This window comes from Jatropha curcas, chromosome 3 (genome assembly GCF_041381405.1).
Source record: "Jatropha curcas cultivar XTBG-Jc1 chromosome 3, XTBG_Jcur_1.0, whole genome shotgun sequence".
NCBI lineage: Eukaryota > Viridiplantae > Streptophyta > Magnoliopsida > Malpighiales > Euphorbiaceae > Jatropha > Jatropha curcas.
Genome location: NC_143153.1, coordinates 27,036,750 through 27,053,626, shown reverse-complemented (window position 1 = coordinate 27,053,626; position 16,877 = coordinate 27,036,750). Strand labels below are relative to the sequence as shown.

Genomic DNA, 16,877 nt, shown 5'->3' with positions numbered 1-16,877 from the left:
TTATTATTTTAATAATATATTGTACTAAACTTGGGAATAGATTCGGTTGAAATCCTCTTCCCCAATAAATATAAGGTTGCAAACTTAATAATATATTAATTTTTTAATATATTTTTAATAGAAAAAGCCATCTGAAATGAGTTTTAGGTTTCAATTGTGAAATTATATGTAAATTTTCACAATCAATAATTAAAGGCACCTTACTAGCTCACTTCACCACCATTAACTTCAACACCATTGTGAAAGTATAAATATATGATTTTGTGTTTATAGTTGGTTACATTAAGGGGACCGTGGTGTGTCTTGGTGACATGGCTAATAACCCAACAAGTGTAGCAGGATTGAGCCATGAGAGCAGTGATGAGGAGCACGACCTCTCGCTCTTCATTTTCTTTAAATTTTTTTCTAAAATAAAACATTCTTAGTATTTTTTTTTTTTTATGTTAGTATGATTTGATTGAATACATTTTTTTAAAAAATAAAATTTTAACTAAAATATACATAACATTTTATTTAGAAGAGATAAAAAAAAAGAAAAAAAAATATATTTTTTTATAGTTGTGTGAAAAATTAAGGATTTATTTGGAGCATTGTTTCTTTTATGTAATTTTTTTTATTAATTAATTAACTTATATATTTATTTTAAATTTACAATTTAGAATAATAGAGAATAAAATACCTGAATAAACTTGTTAACAGTGTAATTTTAGATTCTAGATGGCCTTTTGATGATTAAACATTTTTAATTTTTTTGATATTTTTTTTCTTATATCCTAAATTTATTTGATTTGAAAGAAAATAATGTTGGTGAAACTAAAAAAAAAACTATAACTATATATTTCTATTTTGAGTTACTTTTACGGTTTCAAGAATTTGTATGTATGTTCATTTTTTTTTTTTCTAATGCATTGGGTAAGTAATTCTATCACTATAGTCAAAATAATTACCATTATCAATTTAGATCATCTTTTGCCTTGTAGTAAAAAATAATTTATTATTACTTTAATTTGTATACAAATATTGATTTAGAGTTGAGGGCAAAGGTTGGGATTAAGTGATGATTTGATTTTCTTTTTGAGCACCTATCTGCATTTAAAAATTAAGGACTAAATGATTAGGTCTAGGGATTTGGTTAACCTTTATTTTGAGACCACTTCATCATATAAAAATAAAATTAAGTGTATAAGAAGTAGCATTACATGTCGTTTGTATGACAAACTAATACAAATTAATTAATTGTATTTATTTTAATTTAAATAAAAACTTATATTTTTATAGTATATGGTTAAAAAATTTAAAGGGTACAGAAGATGAAAATATAACGAGTATACTTCACGTGCAATGCACATCATAGAAAAAATTAGGATAAACCAGAACGAAGAACTATTTATTTGTTAGTGGATGATTTTTTTTTTTGTTTTTTCTTAAGTATTTAATGAAAAAATAAAAAAAAGGACGGAAATACTAAATAATTTAACGGAAATAAAAGTTAGGGATATATTAAGACATTTTTCTATTTTCAACATGGAAGGATACATCTATTACTTTTGATATTTTATAGGGATAAATTATGATTTTCTCAAAAATAAATTATTGGTGTATTATATTGGGCAAGTTAAGGACCATATTTATAATTTATTCCAAAAAAAGCGAGCTTCGGAACCAAGAGCAACGGTGCGTGGGCGTCAAGGCAAAAATTTATCCGTAATTCAATTTGATTAAAATGACGAGGGTTTATGCTCCAGAAAACGATTTCTCATAAACCCATGTAAATTTTCCTGAAAATCATGCTCCTTTCTCGCTTTCTTTTCTTTTCCTCAAAACACGGCTCAAGGCAACCCCTCAATCTGCTCCAGAGGTTCACTCTTAAACCCTTAAACCCTTTAATTCCCCTTCTTTTGGTCCTTTCTTCTTCTATTTAATAGTTTATGTTGAGATTTTACTAGATGGGAGTTTTTTCAGTCACCAATTAATATACGGGTATTCATTTTCTGTGTTGCTGGAACATGTGAGTTTGTCAAGTTTAATTTTAATTTCTTATAGGTTCAGTCAATGTAAGAACATTCAATCTCGTAGCTATGCGAAATCAACAGGCCCTAATCGTGCAAAACAAGATCGTTGTATTGTGCCTTTAGTGCACGAAGAAGAAACACAGGCTTCTCGCTCTTGGGGTGCTCGCACATGGGGTGCCCTTGTCATCGTAAGCTCCTTATTATCTCTGTCTAATGTGTGTCTGCTCTTCATTTCAATGTTACAGTTGTGGAATAGAGTATAGTTTGAACAATTTTGATACTTTTTTGCTGATAATGATGATTCGTGCGCTTGAAATTGAAGAGTAACAGTGATCTCTTTGTTTTTGTGTGCTGCTTATTGTTGATTTTTTTCGTTCTTGTAATTTTGTAGCCAGTTGCTGTATTTTCTGGATTGGCTACTTTTGTTTATTTGAATGATCAGAGGAGGGCAATTCCAAAAGGTACTTCTTGTGTGACAGTTTTGTGTGCCTCTAATTGTATTGGGAGTTTATAATCAAATAAATGATTGTTAAGATTCAATATTTTGGTTCTTTGTCATGTTTCTATCAAATAAGAAATTTTTTGAGAAATTATTTATGCTTGAGTTAGTTGGTTATTGAAATGTAATTAGTTTAAAGTCCCCTGTTTATGTAGCAATGTAGTATGTGATCTTGTTTCTTGATATTGAAATTTGGTTGAATATAAAATCTATTTGTGCTTTGAGATGCCTAGAAGGTACAATCTTTGGGGAGGCCAGGTTTAGGGAGTTCAAGTTTTGAAGGACTGAGGGTGAAAACAGAAATTCTTGTAAGAAAAGAAACTGGGCTAACTTCTGATTAGCCATAACTCAAGCAAACACTTTAATTATAGGAGAATGAATGGTTATAAATTTATAGTTTTTTTTTTCCATTTTTGAAAATTTTTATACTTTCTTGTTCAGAAATTTGCAATGCTGTGTTTTTTAATATGATGGAGATAACACCTCCCAATCTGTTAAGTCCATTATTGTATTCTTAACTTTATTATTAGTTCCACTGAATCATGCCAAGCTTTATGTTGAAAAGCTTCCCATGCTAGATGTCCATTTCAACAACAAATTATATAATCTAATGTTTACAAATCATTACTTGGGCAACTTTGACAAATTAAGTCCTTGTAGACATGACCATGATTCATTCGCGAACTGGAACCGTAGCAGTCAAAACTGGAAACTATCATGGTCGATGGTTCTCAGTTCCATACCACAACTGAAACCGTATACCTATGGTTTGGTTCTGGTTGCTTATTTTTTAGAATGAAAACCGGCAGTTTCGTTCTGAAGCTGTTAAAAAAATAATTGTTAAATTGATGACTATTAGTGAAATGGTCAATTTTTGTTTTTTTTGTTATAATTTTTTCAGGTAAAGTATAAGATTTTTATTAAAATTAATTATTTTTATTAATATTACTACTTATTACTGTTTTATTATTGCTACATATTCATTCTACAAAACTAACGAAAATTAAAAAAAGATGTTTAACTTCGGTTCCAAATTAGAAGCGAACTGAAACTGGTGGTTTCAATACCGTCTTTGGAATTGCCTAAGAACGGTTTGGTTCGGGTTCCACCTCACTTAGGAACCAAAACTGAAACTCGCGATTCAAGAACGGCTTGCTATGTTGCTTAATTAAGTACTGTTCCTGCAATCAGTTTCTTTGACCAACTACTCTAATGTTCTTAGCATGAAACCCAAAAAAAAAAAAAAAAAAAGAAGAAGAAGAAGAAGAAATTTTCATAGCCCCAAGTTGCATTGTGCATTAAGTGACAGCAGCCTGTTGTGTGATTTATGTTTTCATATCCTAAATTTGACAGTTTGAAATTCACCAAACTTTAAGAACTGTAAGTGTTAGAAATCAAATCGTGCCATTATAGCTCTTTTATTGGTGGTTGAAGAGTTTTTGATGACTTAGGTGGTATTTGACCTATAAAAGCCTAGCCTTTAAAACATTATGAAAAGGAAAATTTGGTGGGTCGTAGTTGTAATTCTTTATGGCCTTACTGGAAATCAATTTTGGCTGTATTCTGATAAACGATGTCTACTTTTTTGGATACATAACTTTGTAATTGTATCTGTTTGCATTACATCAAATACTCAGCAGTTCTTTTCCTATCATTCAGACATCCATGAGGCACCTTATCAGTGAATTTTCACTTTATATATGGACAGATATTTGAAATTATTGATACGAAAAAGTCAACATGCTTGTGGTTCAAAACCAAGTAAATATGAAGGAATATTTCTGCCACAGATCTGAACTAGCCGATCAGGGCAATGGCATTGTGAATCAAAATTCTCTCTTCTAAAGATAAAACTATCAGTCTTGAGTTTGTAGCAGTTTGGATATGTGATTTGATTTGTTATTCTTCAGATTACCACTTTGAAGCCCTGAGAATATTTAGATGCGAAAGGAATTATCTGATGAACTAGGATGAAAGAAGCAAGACAAAACAAACATCATCGCTGTATTGTGCTTTTCTTAGAACAATTTTTAGTTATTTGTTCCATGCATGGAGCGTCTTAGAGTTTTATTTTCATGGTCCTTTTGTAGTGTTCTTGACTAGGATTTAGGATGTACTTATCATAGTAATTTTGACTTTTTCTTTTCCTTGTTGTGAAAGATAATTCTCGTCTTGCATATGGAATCAGGTGAAAGCAACAAATGTGATTGTGTCGATGTCAAGGGCCCAATTATTGGTGGTCCATTTACGCTGATTGATACAGACAATCGGGTAGTTACTGAAAAGAACTTTCTGGGGAATTGGGTTCTGCTGTACTTTGGTTATACATCCTCCCCTGATGTTGGACCTGAACAAGTCCAAGTGATGGCCAAGGCCATAGATATGTTAGGTTTGTTTCTTTTGCTGTTTTTACAGAACATATTTGACTCTTCCAAGGTTTTGCTCTTTGTTGGTAGTATATCTAACAAGTGTGTTATTTGGATTAAGAGTCAAAGGACAACCTTAAGGTCTTACCTGTCTTTGTCTCTATTGATCCGCAACGTGACACTCCCTCGCATCTTCGAGCTTACCTTAAAGGTCAGAGGGCTATTACAAGTTAATATGTTTGAAATAATTTGCTAATTTTGTTTAAACTACTGACTTCTCTAATTTTCTCTTGTTGTGATTTTCATTGAAGGACTGCAGAATTTGATTCGAGGATAGTTGGACTGACAGGACCTGTTGTTGCTGTAAGGCAGATGGCACAAGAGTACCGTGTCTATTTCAGAAAAGTTGAAGAGGAAGGCGATGATTACCTTGTCGAGTCTTCCCATAACATGTATTCCTATGTTCCATAATTTCATTTTTCTTCTCGTTGACTTAGAGAGGGTGAGTGTGCATATTTATTGCAAATTTGAATTAATTTATACTTATGCATCTTGTAGGTACTTAATCAATCCGAACATGGAGATTGCAAAATGCTTCGGTATTGAGTATAATGCTGAGCAATTATCAGAAGCAATACGGAAGGAATTAAAGAGACACTCGCCATAGCCCGCTTGACAATTTGATAATCTGAGGGTAGACAGAAAGCTTTTGTTTTAGGTAGAACGCTAACATTACTTCATCATTTCTTTATTTTGATTATTCTTCAAAACATTGCCCACCATTCTGGGGGTTGAGGAGTCTGGGGTGAGAGATTCCTAACCGTTGAGAGTATGTTTGTTGGAATATTATACAATGATGAAATTGAAATGTCATACAATGACTAAGGTGCGGCTTAATAGTTTGATAGAATGAGTTCAGCTTGAAAGATTGAGGTATTTTTTTTGATAAATAACTGTAAATTCAGTCTTTTATTCTTATTATTGTTTGATTTTTCTCTTCGAAAATGACATCCACATTCATGTAATATAATTAGAGAGCTTTTCATTAAGTTGATTCATGCAGCTAATAATCTATTTGCACTTGGCTGCTGCTGAATTCTTTTAGTTGTATTTTGTAGCTTTTTTCTATCAGATGTTATCTGATTGTTACTTATATTTTACGGTCATTCTATATTTCAACTGCAGTTACTATTAAAACTTTACCAAATGTTAACACTCATCTGACTGTCTACTATGGTCTACCAGCTAATATAAATAGTTAAAAAAAGGTATTAATATATGTTGTTATTATCAGAATTGTGTTTTAACATAGTAAAATTATACTGATCATATGATTGCAATAAAGAATACAAAGTTGAAAATTCACTGTCATGGTAAAACGACTTATTAAATAGTTGAAAATATTAAAGTAGGATCGATTTTACACCAATGACGAGGGTGTTCTGTTTAGCAAGTTAATGCAATTCAAATACTATTAATTAAAAAATTTATTTTTTTTATTTATTTAAAGGTCCAATAGATGAAAATAAGAATAATTCTTTTTTTAATTTATTAAATTAGTAAAAACTATTTTAATTGAAAGGATTTAAATTTGCGAGTGTGAATAAATCATAAGACTTGGAGATGTTATTGTACTCATGGTACAACTCTCCTTTTTTGTTCTCTCTCTCTCTCTCTCTCTCTCTCCAACTATTTCTATAACTCAAGTCAACTTTGGTTCCTCAATTCTTTTCTTTTGGCGTGCAACATAATTAAACTGGTATGGATTGTATTTTTAATTATGGGTGTGATGTGATAAAATGTGTATGATACAAGTTTATCTTTCCTTTGTTTTGATGCATATGGAGCTGTACTATTATTTTATTTTTTAGGTGGTTTGTTAAATCTTATGATTGAGCGGTTGGATTTTGTGAACTTCCCACCAATTTTATAATAGTTAGAGAAGTGAATTTGACAACCTTACTTTGCTTGTTTGATTTGGTTTTCCATCTAAATGGGTAAAAGGGGTTTTTCCTTTGTCGCATTAATTTGCTAGACATGACATTGTACTAAGCTTTGAAAGTTATTCTAATAATTTCATTATTCTAAACTTGATATCCTACACTTTTTTTACCCAAAATAACCCCAAGATAATTGGTTGTGGATTTGATTTTTCATTTTAAAATTTACTTTTATGTAAGTTAAAAATTGGAAATAGAATGTCCATTATTTTAGTCTGCTTTTTAGACAATGAGCACATCAAAGTCAAATGGAATGATGAAAGATGAAAAATTAGGAGGAGAAAGAAGTGAATTAAAAAACAATAAACAATAACTACTGATTGTTTGTTTGTTTGTTGGTTTTATTTCACAGCTGTCTTACAAGACGTGTTAAGCTCAAAACAATACAAACGGTAACGTGCCCTCCTCTCTAACATTAACATTCTCTTAATTATGTTTATTTCTGTGCAATAGAAACACACTCTTTGCTAAAAATCTAGAGATCCTTATTTTACACAAGAGCGGGTCTCTTGCTTCCCTTCCATTTTCAAAAGAAAAAGAAAAATAAAACCAGAATGTAAATCTTTATTCATCTTTTTTTCCCTGAAAATTTCCATTTTGTTATTCCATTCATTCCAATAGCATTTCTCTGAAGAGAAAACCCAAAGTTCCTTTGTTTCTTTCTTGGCAGCCACTCCAGGAGGCCTTGTAAATATTCTCCTGGGGCTTGGCTTCATTTCCTTCTTCTTCTTCTTCTTCTTCTTCTTCTTGCTTTGATCCTTTCTCTGCATGTAGTCTTCAATTTTCTTTATCCTGACAACAATGTTTCTAAATTTTAATGCCTTTCTTGGCATAAGAATATGTCATTGAATTGATCCGATATAATTAAACTCAAATGGGAGACGTTACGCCTGATAAAAAATCAGGCTGTGGCCTTATAAATGCAGTTTTTGGACGACGAACACTTTGGCCAAGAAGAAGCACATCTTCTGGTTCACTCCAGGCAATGGCAATGCCCGGAAACAACTTGGTCAGAGATCCTATAGCACCAAAACGCCGAAAGAGTGGTTCCGATGAGACTGTATTTTTAAATGGCCATGCAAAACCAATTACAAAAGCTTCTGATCAACCCCAACTCCCTTCTTTAGAAGAACGACAGCAACAACAAGATAAAAGTGCCGGAGAAAACTATGCTAGGAAATCTGCAGAGGAGGCAATCAAAATAACGCCGCAGGCTGACCAATTTCACGGCGGCAACCAAAATTTCAGTTATCCTATACAACAGGGCAGGAAAGTTCCTAAAGGAGCAACTGGTATCTCCGGCGAGCTTGAAACAATGATTGCCGATCATCAAAAGAATAATAAAGGAAATAGTAATCTTGTTCGAGCCTCATCGAGCAATGTAATGCTTTTTGGTAATTTAGGTAACCTGAGACAAGGAGGAGGAAACTCGAATTCATATAATGTTCTTGATCATCCTCCAAAAACTGCAAGAGAAGAGACGCAGACGCAAACACAGACAGTAAAAGTGAAATACCCAAATAGTGTTATGGGAAATGTAGTTAAAAACCAACAACCACAAAGTAGTAGTAATAATGTAGAGCAAACAGGAAACGGTTCTTTGTGTAGGGCTCTGTCAACAAGAATGGATCCTGAACAACTGAAAATTATGGGAAATGAAGACTACAAGAATGGGAATTTTGCAGAAGCACTAGCTTTATATGATGCTGCTATTGCTATTGATCCTGATAAGGCTTCCTACAGGAGTAATAAAAGCGCGGCATTGACAGCTTTAGGTAGAGTTCTTGAGGCAGTTTTTGAATGCAGAGAAGCTATTCGGATTCAACCCAATTATCATAGAGCTCATCATCGTTTAGCCAATTTGTATATCAGGTAATGAGTAGTATAATATGAGATTTTCGCATGTTTAAGTATTAATTAATTCATGTTTATGATTGATTGATTTATTTATTCTTTGAATGTGTGCATATATAGATTAGGAGATGGTGAACAAGCTATGTATCACTATAAACATGCAGGGCCGGAAGCTGATCATTTTGACATTGCTAAAGCTAAAGGTCTTCAAATTCATCTTAATAAATGCACTGAAGCAAGAAGACTACGAGATTGGAATACCTTGATTAAGGAAACCAAGGATGCAATTATTTCTGGTGCAGATTCAGCCCCACATGTAAGCCACCAAATTTATCATTTACATTTTTTTCTTTATAGATATATAAAATTAAACAAACTGAACTCGAGCTAGACAAGACTCTTCCACTCAGCACAGCTCGTGTAAAACCAGAATTGATGTTGTAACCGAATTAAAATATCAGTTTTTGGTACTTATATTATATTAGACCTTTTTGGATTATATTTAACATGGGTATTTTGGTTGTGTAACGTTTGAGAAGATATTTGCGTTACAAGCTGAGGCCTTGATAAAGTTAAATAGGCATCAAGAAGCAGATCAAGCATTGGCGAAGGGTCCAAACTTCAGTGTTGATGATTGTACTAAATATTTTGGTCCTATTTGCAATGCAAATTTGTTAATGGTGCGAGCTCAGGTTGACATGACTGTTGGCAGGTTAGTGATATTATACATTTTTCTGTCGATATATATATATATATATATAACGTAAAGTAAATATGGTTGCATTACAGAGGAAGAGAATTAAAAGGTTGTAATGGGTAGTAATAAAATAATTTAAAAATGGTAGTAACATTTGAATTTGTTGCGGAACAACTCAAAAGGGCTAATTCCTGTAGGGAAAAAGTGGAACCAGAAGGATTCTGTAAGTCAAGGATAGGTAAAATTAGACCCTTTACCTATCGCCAGTACATCAACTTGCGAATATATTCTCAAATGATTGTCCATTTGTCCTGGGTTAAGTTCTGTCTTTTCGGTTCTTTTCATTCAGACAAATTTCTGATTAGGGATATGCATTCAGGGGTGACAAATATTTGATTTCTAATAAGAAATCAAATCATACCCACGTTGCTACCGGTTTGGAACCAACCGAGCTAAAATCATCGCTTAAAATTTTTAACCGAAATCAGTAATTAATAGGCGGGTTAAAGTTCATATTAATATTAAACAATGAATCTGAATTAGTCTAGAACTTGCAGGATTGGTTCTGTTCAAACTTAAAATTCTATTTTTATTTTTGAAAATTTTATAATCACAACGTTTATTCTATGCGGCTACAAAGTCATTTTCCTTCTAAATTTTTTTGCTTAGTCCGAAATTACATCATTTGAAATATTTTTCAAATTTTTCTAACGATTTATTTAATTAATAACACTTAGACAATATAAAATCATAATTTAGTTGATTATTTCGTATTTATTTTTAAAATTAAATTTTATTTTTGAAATTCACATTAATTTTTTCAGAAAGATGTAACCTTAGAAACAAATTTCTTTTTTTTTTTTTTTTGAAAAAAATCATATACGTATCGTCGGAACCACACTAGAATCCGCCAGAATCCAAATTAGATTAGAATCGATGGTTTAAAGTTGGTTCAGGTTCAACACTTTTAAAATTTTGAACTGGCACCAGTTAAATATTTTAAAATTTTAGTCACCATCCGTTTGCCATGAAAAACCATTTGGTTTTTGGTTTACCGATCAATCGGTTCAATTCAATTTTACTCGGTCTCTATATCATTCTGTTTCGAATTCGATTGCCATAAAATGCATTCGGATAGACTGAAACTGAACTTGTTTGGATTCGGTAATGCTGAGCTCTAAATGCATTAAACACAATTCTTGATTTCATTTAATAAGAGGAATGTAAAATGAAAGATTTTATAATTTATTTTTATTTCTTAAGACTAATATTCAGAATTTTATGAATTTAGTATTCATTTGGATTGATGGGATGAAAAATCAATTGAATTTCACATTTTATTATTTGATTAGAAAATATAATCTATTTCAAAGACTTTTTAGAATAAGATTCATCCAATGTTGCATCCCAGATATTTCTATCCGTTAAATGCCACTGATTAATTATATTTTGGGTTTATGAAAAGGTTAGTTATTTCATATGCTAAAATTGGTGGTTAAATCAATGATTTTGACAGATTTGATGATGCTATGGAAGCTGCTCAGCGAGCAACTAGGCTTGATTCAAATAATAAGGAAGCAAACATGGTAATGAGGAAGGCAACAGGCGTGGCAGCAGCTCGATCGACTGGTAATCAACTATTCACGGCCGGCAAATTCTATGAAGCTTGTAATGCATACGGTGAGGGACTTGAACATGAGCCTTACAACTCGGTTCTGTTGTGCAACCGAGCCGCTTGTCGGTCCAAGCTCGGCCAGTATGAGAAAGCTGTTGAGGATTGCACTGCTGCTCTTAACGTGCGTCCTGGTTATTCCAAGGCTAGACTACGCAGAGCAGATTGCTATTTTAAGGTAATTGATTAGATAGAATAGTTCTTTTTTTGGTCTTTTACGAGTGCAAGAGTAATCTTGTTTCGGGATTTGTGAGCGCTCTTTGGTTTTTGGTTTATGTCAAATGTTTCATTTCAAGTAGTTTCTATAGAATATAATGTTTAATTTCGGTGAAATAGTTGGAAAAATGGGAAGCTTCAATTCAAGACTATGAGATGTTGCATAAAGAAGCACCAGATAATGAAGAAGTAAGCAAGGGATTGTTAGAAGCCAAGGAAAAACTCAAGAAGATGGGAATGTGAAGGGCAAAGAAATTTCAACTTAGAGAGACCAAGAAGATTGTTAAATCAGGTGAAAGATACCAAACATTGCAAGACCCAGCAATAGTGAGGCTTATAGAATAAAATGAATTTCAGGGCATTAATTGTTGGGCATGTTGACAATGAGCAAACAAAAATTAAGTATTTAGTGAAGGGGCAAACATGGTTTATTTAGAGGAGAAAATTTCGCAACCATGTTTAGAAAACGTTGTCAAGTAAGTGTATAGTTGTTCGCTTGTATGAGAACATTTTTATGGGAGAATTTGTTTGATGGAAAGACTAGTTAACATGATTCTTATAAATTTTAAGCGCTTGGTTTTCATCGTCTTATTTATTTATATCTTAAATTTCAAATACGTATTCTACTTAAAACTTAATTAATAAAAAAATATTTGTTTGCATATTCAAATGGAATATACCTTGTTTTAAGGCTATTATATTTAAAGGATGCTTTCAAGGTTCTTATGACTGATGCAAGCATAGAGATAATTAAAGAGAGCACTCTCTTAGTTAGCTAGAAGGGTCTATCTCCAGATTCTCAAGTATTGCAATCTCTTTCTAGTGGAAATGTGAGGATTAACATTGGACGTGACAAGGTTTTTGCTTGCAAAGCTCATAGAAGGGTCAAGCTAACACAGTTGCTGATACTTTCAAGTTATCTTCCAGCCTAGAGAGTTTGTTTCGTTGTTGGCTCAGTTCAGGCTGATAAAATAGAGCCTTTCGGCCAAGGTTGTCAACTAGAGTTTTATAACCATCACAGAGATATTAAAAATAAATTATAAAATAAATATTTAATAGATAAATATATTCCGCGTAAAAACAATTTAAATTGATTTCCAATGATATGTACTGCATATCTAAACTTGAAAAACCAACTCATACTATGGGGGAAAATTTAAAACTGATTTTTAAATTATAGTGAAATTAGTAGACGATGAGCTCTAATTTCAAAAACTAATTATAATTTCTTTTGTTTAACATATAATTACATCAATACTTTAGTATTTCCTTACAAAATAGTCTTTTCTACCGTCAAAATTGATTAAAAAATTAATTCCTAAATTATAACCAAACTAATTATTACGAGATTTATAGTTTATGATTTCATTCACACCTTGATTCCTCTATTTTGAATTAATTATTAATTGCCATTAGTTTAATTAAGGCTAAATACTCTTTATGCTGTCATTAACACTTTGATTCCTCTATTTTTTAAATTAATTATTAATTGCCATTAGTTTTTAATGAAAACATCAAAATACTCTCCTATTTCTATTGTACTTCTTATATATACTAAAAGCAAAAATTAATTTTTTTAATAATCTGAACAATTGTCGAAATAATAATTTACCCATATTTAATTTGTTCACAAGATGAGGTTATTATTGTCAATTAGCGCGAGAGCACGCACACCAAAAAAAAAAAAAAATCAAAATTGGCAAACTGTTCTCTTGCCTCTTCATTCCTATCAAGCAACCTGTAGATCATCCGTCGACAAAAATATGGCCTAAAATCATTAGGATCCTCTTCATTCCTATGAATATTCTTATTGAGTTGAACCAGTGCTCCAGTTACTTGAATGTGGTGAATGACCTCCCAGTAAACAAAAATAAAAGGAAACTACAAAGTTTCGTGCCTTTAACGATACAAAATATAAAGTTTAAGTGACTAATGGCATAATATACCCTCAAATTGGACATCTAATTCAGCTGATGATCATCTTCTTAAGGAATTCAGCTTGCTCAGGAAAATACTCGAGCAATTCATCCTTAGTCACCCAAACAAAATCATCACATTTGCCAATTTCAAACTTGTTTGTTGCAATCACCTGCGACTTAAAGAAGAATTGCTGAAAAAGAAAAGTTAACCGGTCAAAATAGAATACCAGTAGTATCATATCCAACTACATATCTTATTTTTATGTTTTCTTTTCACTATTCTAGTTTTGAAGCCAAATTTTCTAAGACAAAATATGTACTATGTACCATAATTGTTTATATAATTTTTGAATATACCTTATAGCCAGCATCTGGTGCATCATCTGTTGTTGTCTTTATGACCATGTGACCCATTGGAGCATTTCCAACAAAATATGTGTGAGAAAGGTCCCCTAAAACAGATTGTAATGCAGACTCTGCACACTGCAAATATTTAGAATTTAAATAAGGAGAAGAAGAGAAAAAAGCAGAACGAAATTAAAGATAACAGTGAAATTAACCTTGCGCAATGTCTCCTCAGCCTCATACACCTTTTCGGGAAAATGCCAAACCGGCTTCCCACTAGGAGATCTATATGCATTTCCATATAAAAGAAGGTAAAGTCTTCTGTCAAGTGCCCTTTGCAAGGACCTAGAGAGAACAGATTACGATACTATAATTAGGAATATTGTTCTTCAGAAATTAGCACCAATATAAACCAAAAAAAAAAAAAACCAAAGGCTCTATTCGTTAATAGAGATTTGAATTTTCAGGTAAGTCCAGAAATCTAAAGCATATACAAGCTCCACCCACAATACATAAATATGAGTATGGCATGCAGCAGAACAATAGATTCTTATTAATACAAGAAGATATTGTATAAGAAGATTTAATGTTAATTAAGATTTTTCGGTTCCAAACTGATACTATTTTAAATAAAAACTTAATATTGTCATACTACCAATTCAAATATCACCACACAACGAAAAGATCTGTCAAAGCACATTTGGCACAACATAACAAAGACGTTAAAATTGGCTCACGAAGAAACGGCTGCCTAAACTGAAACTATAACATAATGTTCTTCCACCAAGGTCAAAAAATGAATAACATTGGTAACCTATAAAAGTTAATATCTCAATGTGAACAATACTCACCACTCAGAATATACAAATACATGCCATTACACACTAGAACCACACAAAGCCCTCACAATAAAAAATCTATGAAGTTCAAAAGTATTTATGTCCATATAACAGTGCCAAACCCCCTAAAATATCAGTCAAAAATCACATGAAGCCTCTAAGTATGAGCAAGAGGAAACAATATTCTATTGGTCATGTCTTACTTTCTATCATTTGTTTTGTCAGCTTCAGTGATCCTTGGTGCTGGTACATAGTCAATTTGATAGTCACCCTTCCCCCTAGTCACAAAAGAATGAAACACAACTATTAGGACATGTTCAAACTTCATTTCATAATAATACTAATCCACATGATTGATAAACAGAATCATCGATGTACTAATCCACGTTATTGATAAACAGAATCATCGATGTTCTACCTTGAGTTAGACTTGTCTAAGAACTCATCAGGATAAAGTCGTCGATACTGTTGCCGCCACCGAAACCTGCAGCAAACCCCAAAGGAATTCAAACCAGTTCCATGACTTTAAAAGACCTATAATAACTAAAGTGCAAACCCCTTCACATTCTCCCATAACCACCATTCCTTCACTGATAATCAGCAAGTAAAGAAATAGAAAATTTACAATTTTCATTCTCTTGTGTCATTGTACGATTCAACTAATATCAAATAAAATTCCTCTAATTGGGAGAAGTGGCAAGAAGAGTAATTTCATAAAAATTAAAAGCAGACAAAGCCAAAAAAACTTACGAGAACTCTTGAAATGCATAAACCACAGGGTCTATTTTGGGGACTACAACTGGTAATCTCTCGAAAAGTACAGATGCTACAATTTTCTCCGACTTCGTGCAAAATCCACGTGTTGTTACCAAGGGACGAGCCACCCACATCAACGATCTCCTCATTTTGGATCTACAGAGAGAAACACAAACTTTCAATACACCAGAAAGGAATAACCAATAGATATATGTATACAAGTGTATAGATAGACTATACTGTTATTTATGAGAAGTATTGAAGCTTTAGAAATAAACAAGCAAATAAAGCTGCAGTTTGCCATGGCCCTGTATTGCATTTTTTTTTTTTTTTATCATATCATTAAATCACATAAATTGCAAATGTAATAGCCAATTATGATACTGTACTGAATTATGATATTATACTCAAATAAGTACAAACAATATCAAAGTGGACTACAACGCAAGAAAGAATACTTAGAAAATCTAAACTTAAAACTCCAAACAAAGAAAAATGTAACCAGATAATTGACACTCCCTCAATCTACAACTTAATACAAATTAATATAAACAAAATTACCAGTAATTAGCGAGAGGAAATACAAATTAATCTACAAATCTCTGAAAAAAGAAGTTGCATGTAGGCTCCCTTGTTGTATCATGCGATTGCTCCTTGATTGCAGCCTTGAGCCTTCTACTTCAACTCACCACACAGATGATGAAGAATAAGAGGAGAAAGTTAGCGAGAGAGAAGGGACAAGATGAGAGCCAGAGCTTAGCTTGAAAAAAGTGAACGCACAAAAGAGAGCTTGAAGCCCTAAGTTAAAACTACAGCGTTTTGGTTTGTATCTCCTTTTTTTTTTTTTTTTAATATTTGGGCCTTTAAACCCGTGGCCCGTTTCTCATTTTTTAACAAGCAGCCCCTCACACCGGGATGACAACGGATTGATACCAGTTTAAAATGCACTGTCCAAATTCTAACCCGATTACAATTTAGGTAGTCGAACCCTTTCTAAACCGGTTCAGCATTAAAAATGTTTTTTATTTTAATTTTTTAAAAATAGACAGCAAGAAAAAACTATAAAATTATCTATCTTGACTTAATAAAAAATATGATATAAATATTGAATATAATTGTAGAATTAACTATATTAAAAAAAGTGTACATATAAGATTTTTTCTTTTAAAAAAATAATTATTTTAAATATTTCTTCAATATTTATTAAACGGGTAACGTATGGTGGGTACTCGAGTTCAGATATTTTTTAAATACCATCTGAATCCATTCTAAATTCGCTAAGATCGGATCAGGTATCCATTGGGTTGAGTGAAATTGTCATCTCTACTCACGTTAAGTAATTCTAGATTTATAAACTCGTTTCAAATTCAATACTAAAAATCCGATAATTACTCCTCCATTTCAGATTTCATAAAAGTTGTAGAATTTCTTGTCTCCTGCTAATTTCCTTAACATTCATTTCTCCAACTTTGTTAATCTAACCAAGGATTGAATTTGATATTGCTCTCACTCCTGAATTCTTTCTATTTCATGCATATACATTTACCATATGGAAATGAAATACTAAAAATGAAAATATTACTCACCTGAAAGATGATGTTGGTGATCTCAGGAGATGAAGTGGTAGATTTTAGAGAGTTGGATACATTTGAGTCGATGTTTTTACGCGGCTTCAACTGGACTGAAATATGAAATCCCCTGG

At 32.2% G+C, this 16,877-nt stretch overlaps 3 protein-coding genes across 4 annotated transcripts; 2 read left to right on the top strand and 1 right to left on the bottom strand.

Moving 5' to 3' along the window:
* Positions 1-1,631: 1,631 nt before the first annotated feature.
* HCC2 (Thioredoxin superfamily protein) lies at positions 1,632-5,855 on the top strand. Of its 2 annotated transcripts, none has more exons than XM_020684149.3 (7): positions 1,632-1,858; positions 2,050-2,200; positions 2,404-2,473; positions 4,700-4,900; positions 4,999-5,088; positions 5,197-5,329; positions 5,436-5,855. In XM_020684149.3, exons 1-7 carry the CDS (start codon positions 1,788-1,790, stop codon positions 5,542-5,544), a joined length of 825 nt encoding a protein of 274 aa, XP_020539808.3. In that variant the 5' UTR covers positions 1,632-1,787; the 3' UTR covers positions 5,545-5,855. The 2 variants fall into 2 exon arrangements, with proteins under 2 accessions (XP_020539808.3, XP_012092636.3); XM_012237246.4 differs by having other exon boundaries at positions 1,633-1,858; positions 2,044-2,200.
* A 1,393-nt stretch (positions 5,856-7,248) lies between these two features.
* On the top strand, positions 7,249-11,907 carry TPR14 (tetratricopeptide repeat (TPR)-containing protein). Its single transcript, XM_012237353.4, has 5 exons — positions 7,249-8,749; positions 8,852-9,047; positions 9,271-9,443; positions 10,945-11,278; positions 11,437-11,907. Exons 1-5 carry the CDS (start codon positions 7,752-7,754, stop codon positions 11,557-11,559), a joined length of 1,824 nt encoding a protein of 607 aa, XP_012092743.1. The 5' UTR covers positions 7,249-7,751; the 3' UTR covers positions 11,560-11,907.
* Positions 11,908-13,012: 1,105 nt separating this feature from the next.
* On the bottom strand, positions 13,013-15,954 carry DECOY (decoy). Its single transcript, XM_012237456.4, has 7 exons — positions 15,737-15,954; positions 15,170-15,331; positions 14,838-14,903; positions 14,623-14,697; positions 13,796-13,925; positions 13,593-13,718; positions 13,013-13,426 (listed from the first exon to the last, which is right to left on the bottom strand). The coding sequence occupies exons 2-7, from the start codon at positions 15,322-15,324 to the stop codon at positions 13,283-13,285; spliced, it is 696 nt and encodes a 231-aa protein (XP_012092846.1). The 5' UTR covers positions 15,325-15,331; positions 15,737-15,954; the 3' UTR covers positions 13,013-13,282.
* Between the last annotated feature and the right edge of the window lie 923 nt (positions 15,955-16,877).

What these genes read in the sequence shown, in the direction of transcription:
- HCC2 (XM_012237246.4), top strand. Translation starts at nt 1,788, where the DNA reads ATGCTCCTTTCTCGCTTTCTTTTCTTTTCCTCAAAACACGGCTCAAGG. An exon ending in GAGGAGGGCAATTCCAAAAG is followed by an intron (nt 2,474 to 4,699) that starts GTACTTCTTGTG and finishes ATATGGAATCAG; the next exon opens with GTGAAAGCAACAAATGTGAT. An exon ending in CAAGGCCATAGATATGTTAG is followed by an intron (nt 4,901 to 4,998) that starts GTTTGTTTCTTT and finishes ATTTGGATTAAG; the next exon opens with AGTCAAAGGACAACCTTAAG.
- TPR14 (XM_012237353.4), top strand. Translation starts at nt 7,752, where the DNA reads ATGGGAGACGTTACGCCTGATAAAAAATCAGGCTGTGGCCTTATAAAT. An exon ending in TTAGCCAATTTGTATATCAG is followed by an intron (nt 8,750 to 8,851) that starts GTAATGAGTAGT and finishes GTGCATATATAG; the next exon opens with ATTAGGAGATGGTGAACAAG. An exon ending in GTTGACATGACTGTTGGCAG is followed by an intron (nt 9,444 to 10,944) that starts GTTAGTGATATT and finishes TGATTTTGACAG; the next exon opens with ATTTGATGATGCTATGGAAG.
- DECOY (XM_012237456.4), bottom strand. Translation starts at nt 15,324, where the DNA reads ATGAGGAGATCGTTGATGTGGGTGGCTCGTCCCTTGGTAACAACACGT. An exon ending in GACAAAACAAATGATAGAAA is followed by an intron (nt 13,926 to 14,622) that starts GTAAGACATGAC and finishes TGTTCTCTCTAG; the next exon opens with GTCCTTGCAAAGGGCACTTG. An exon ending in CTGAGGAGACATTGCGCAAG is followed by an intron (nt 13,719 to 13,795) that starts GTTAATTTCACT and finishes AAATATTTGCAG; the next exon opens with TGTGCAGAGTCTGCATTACA.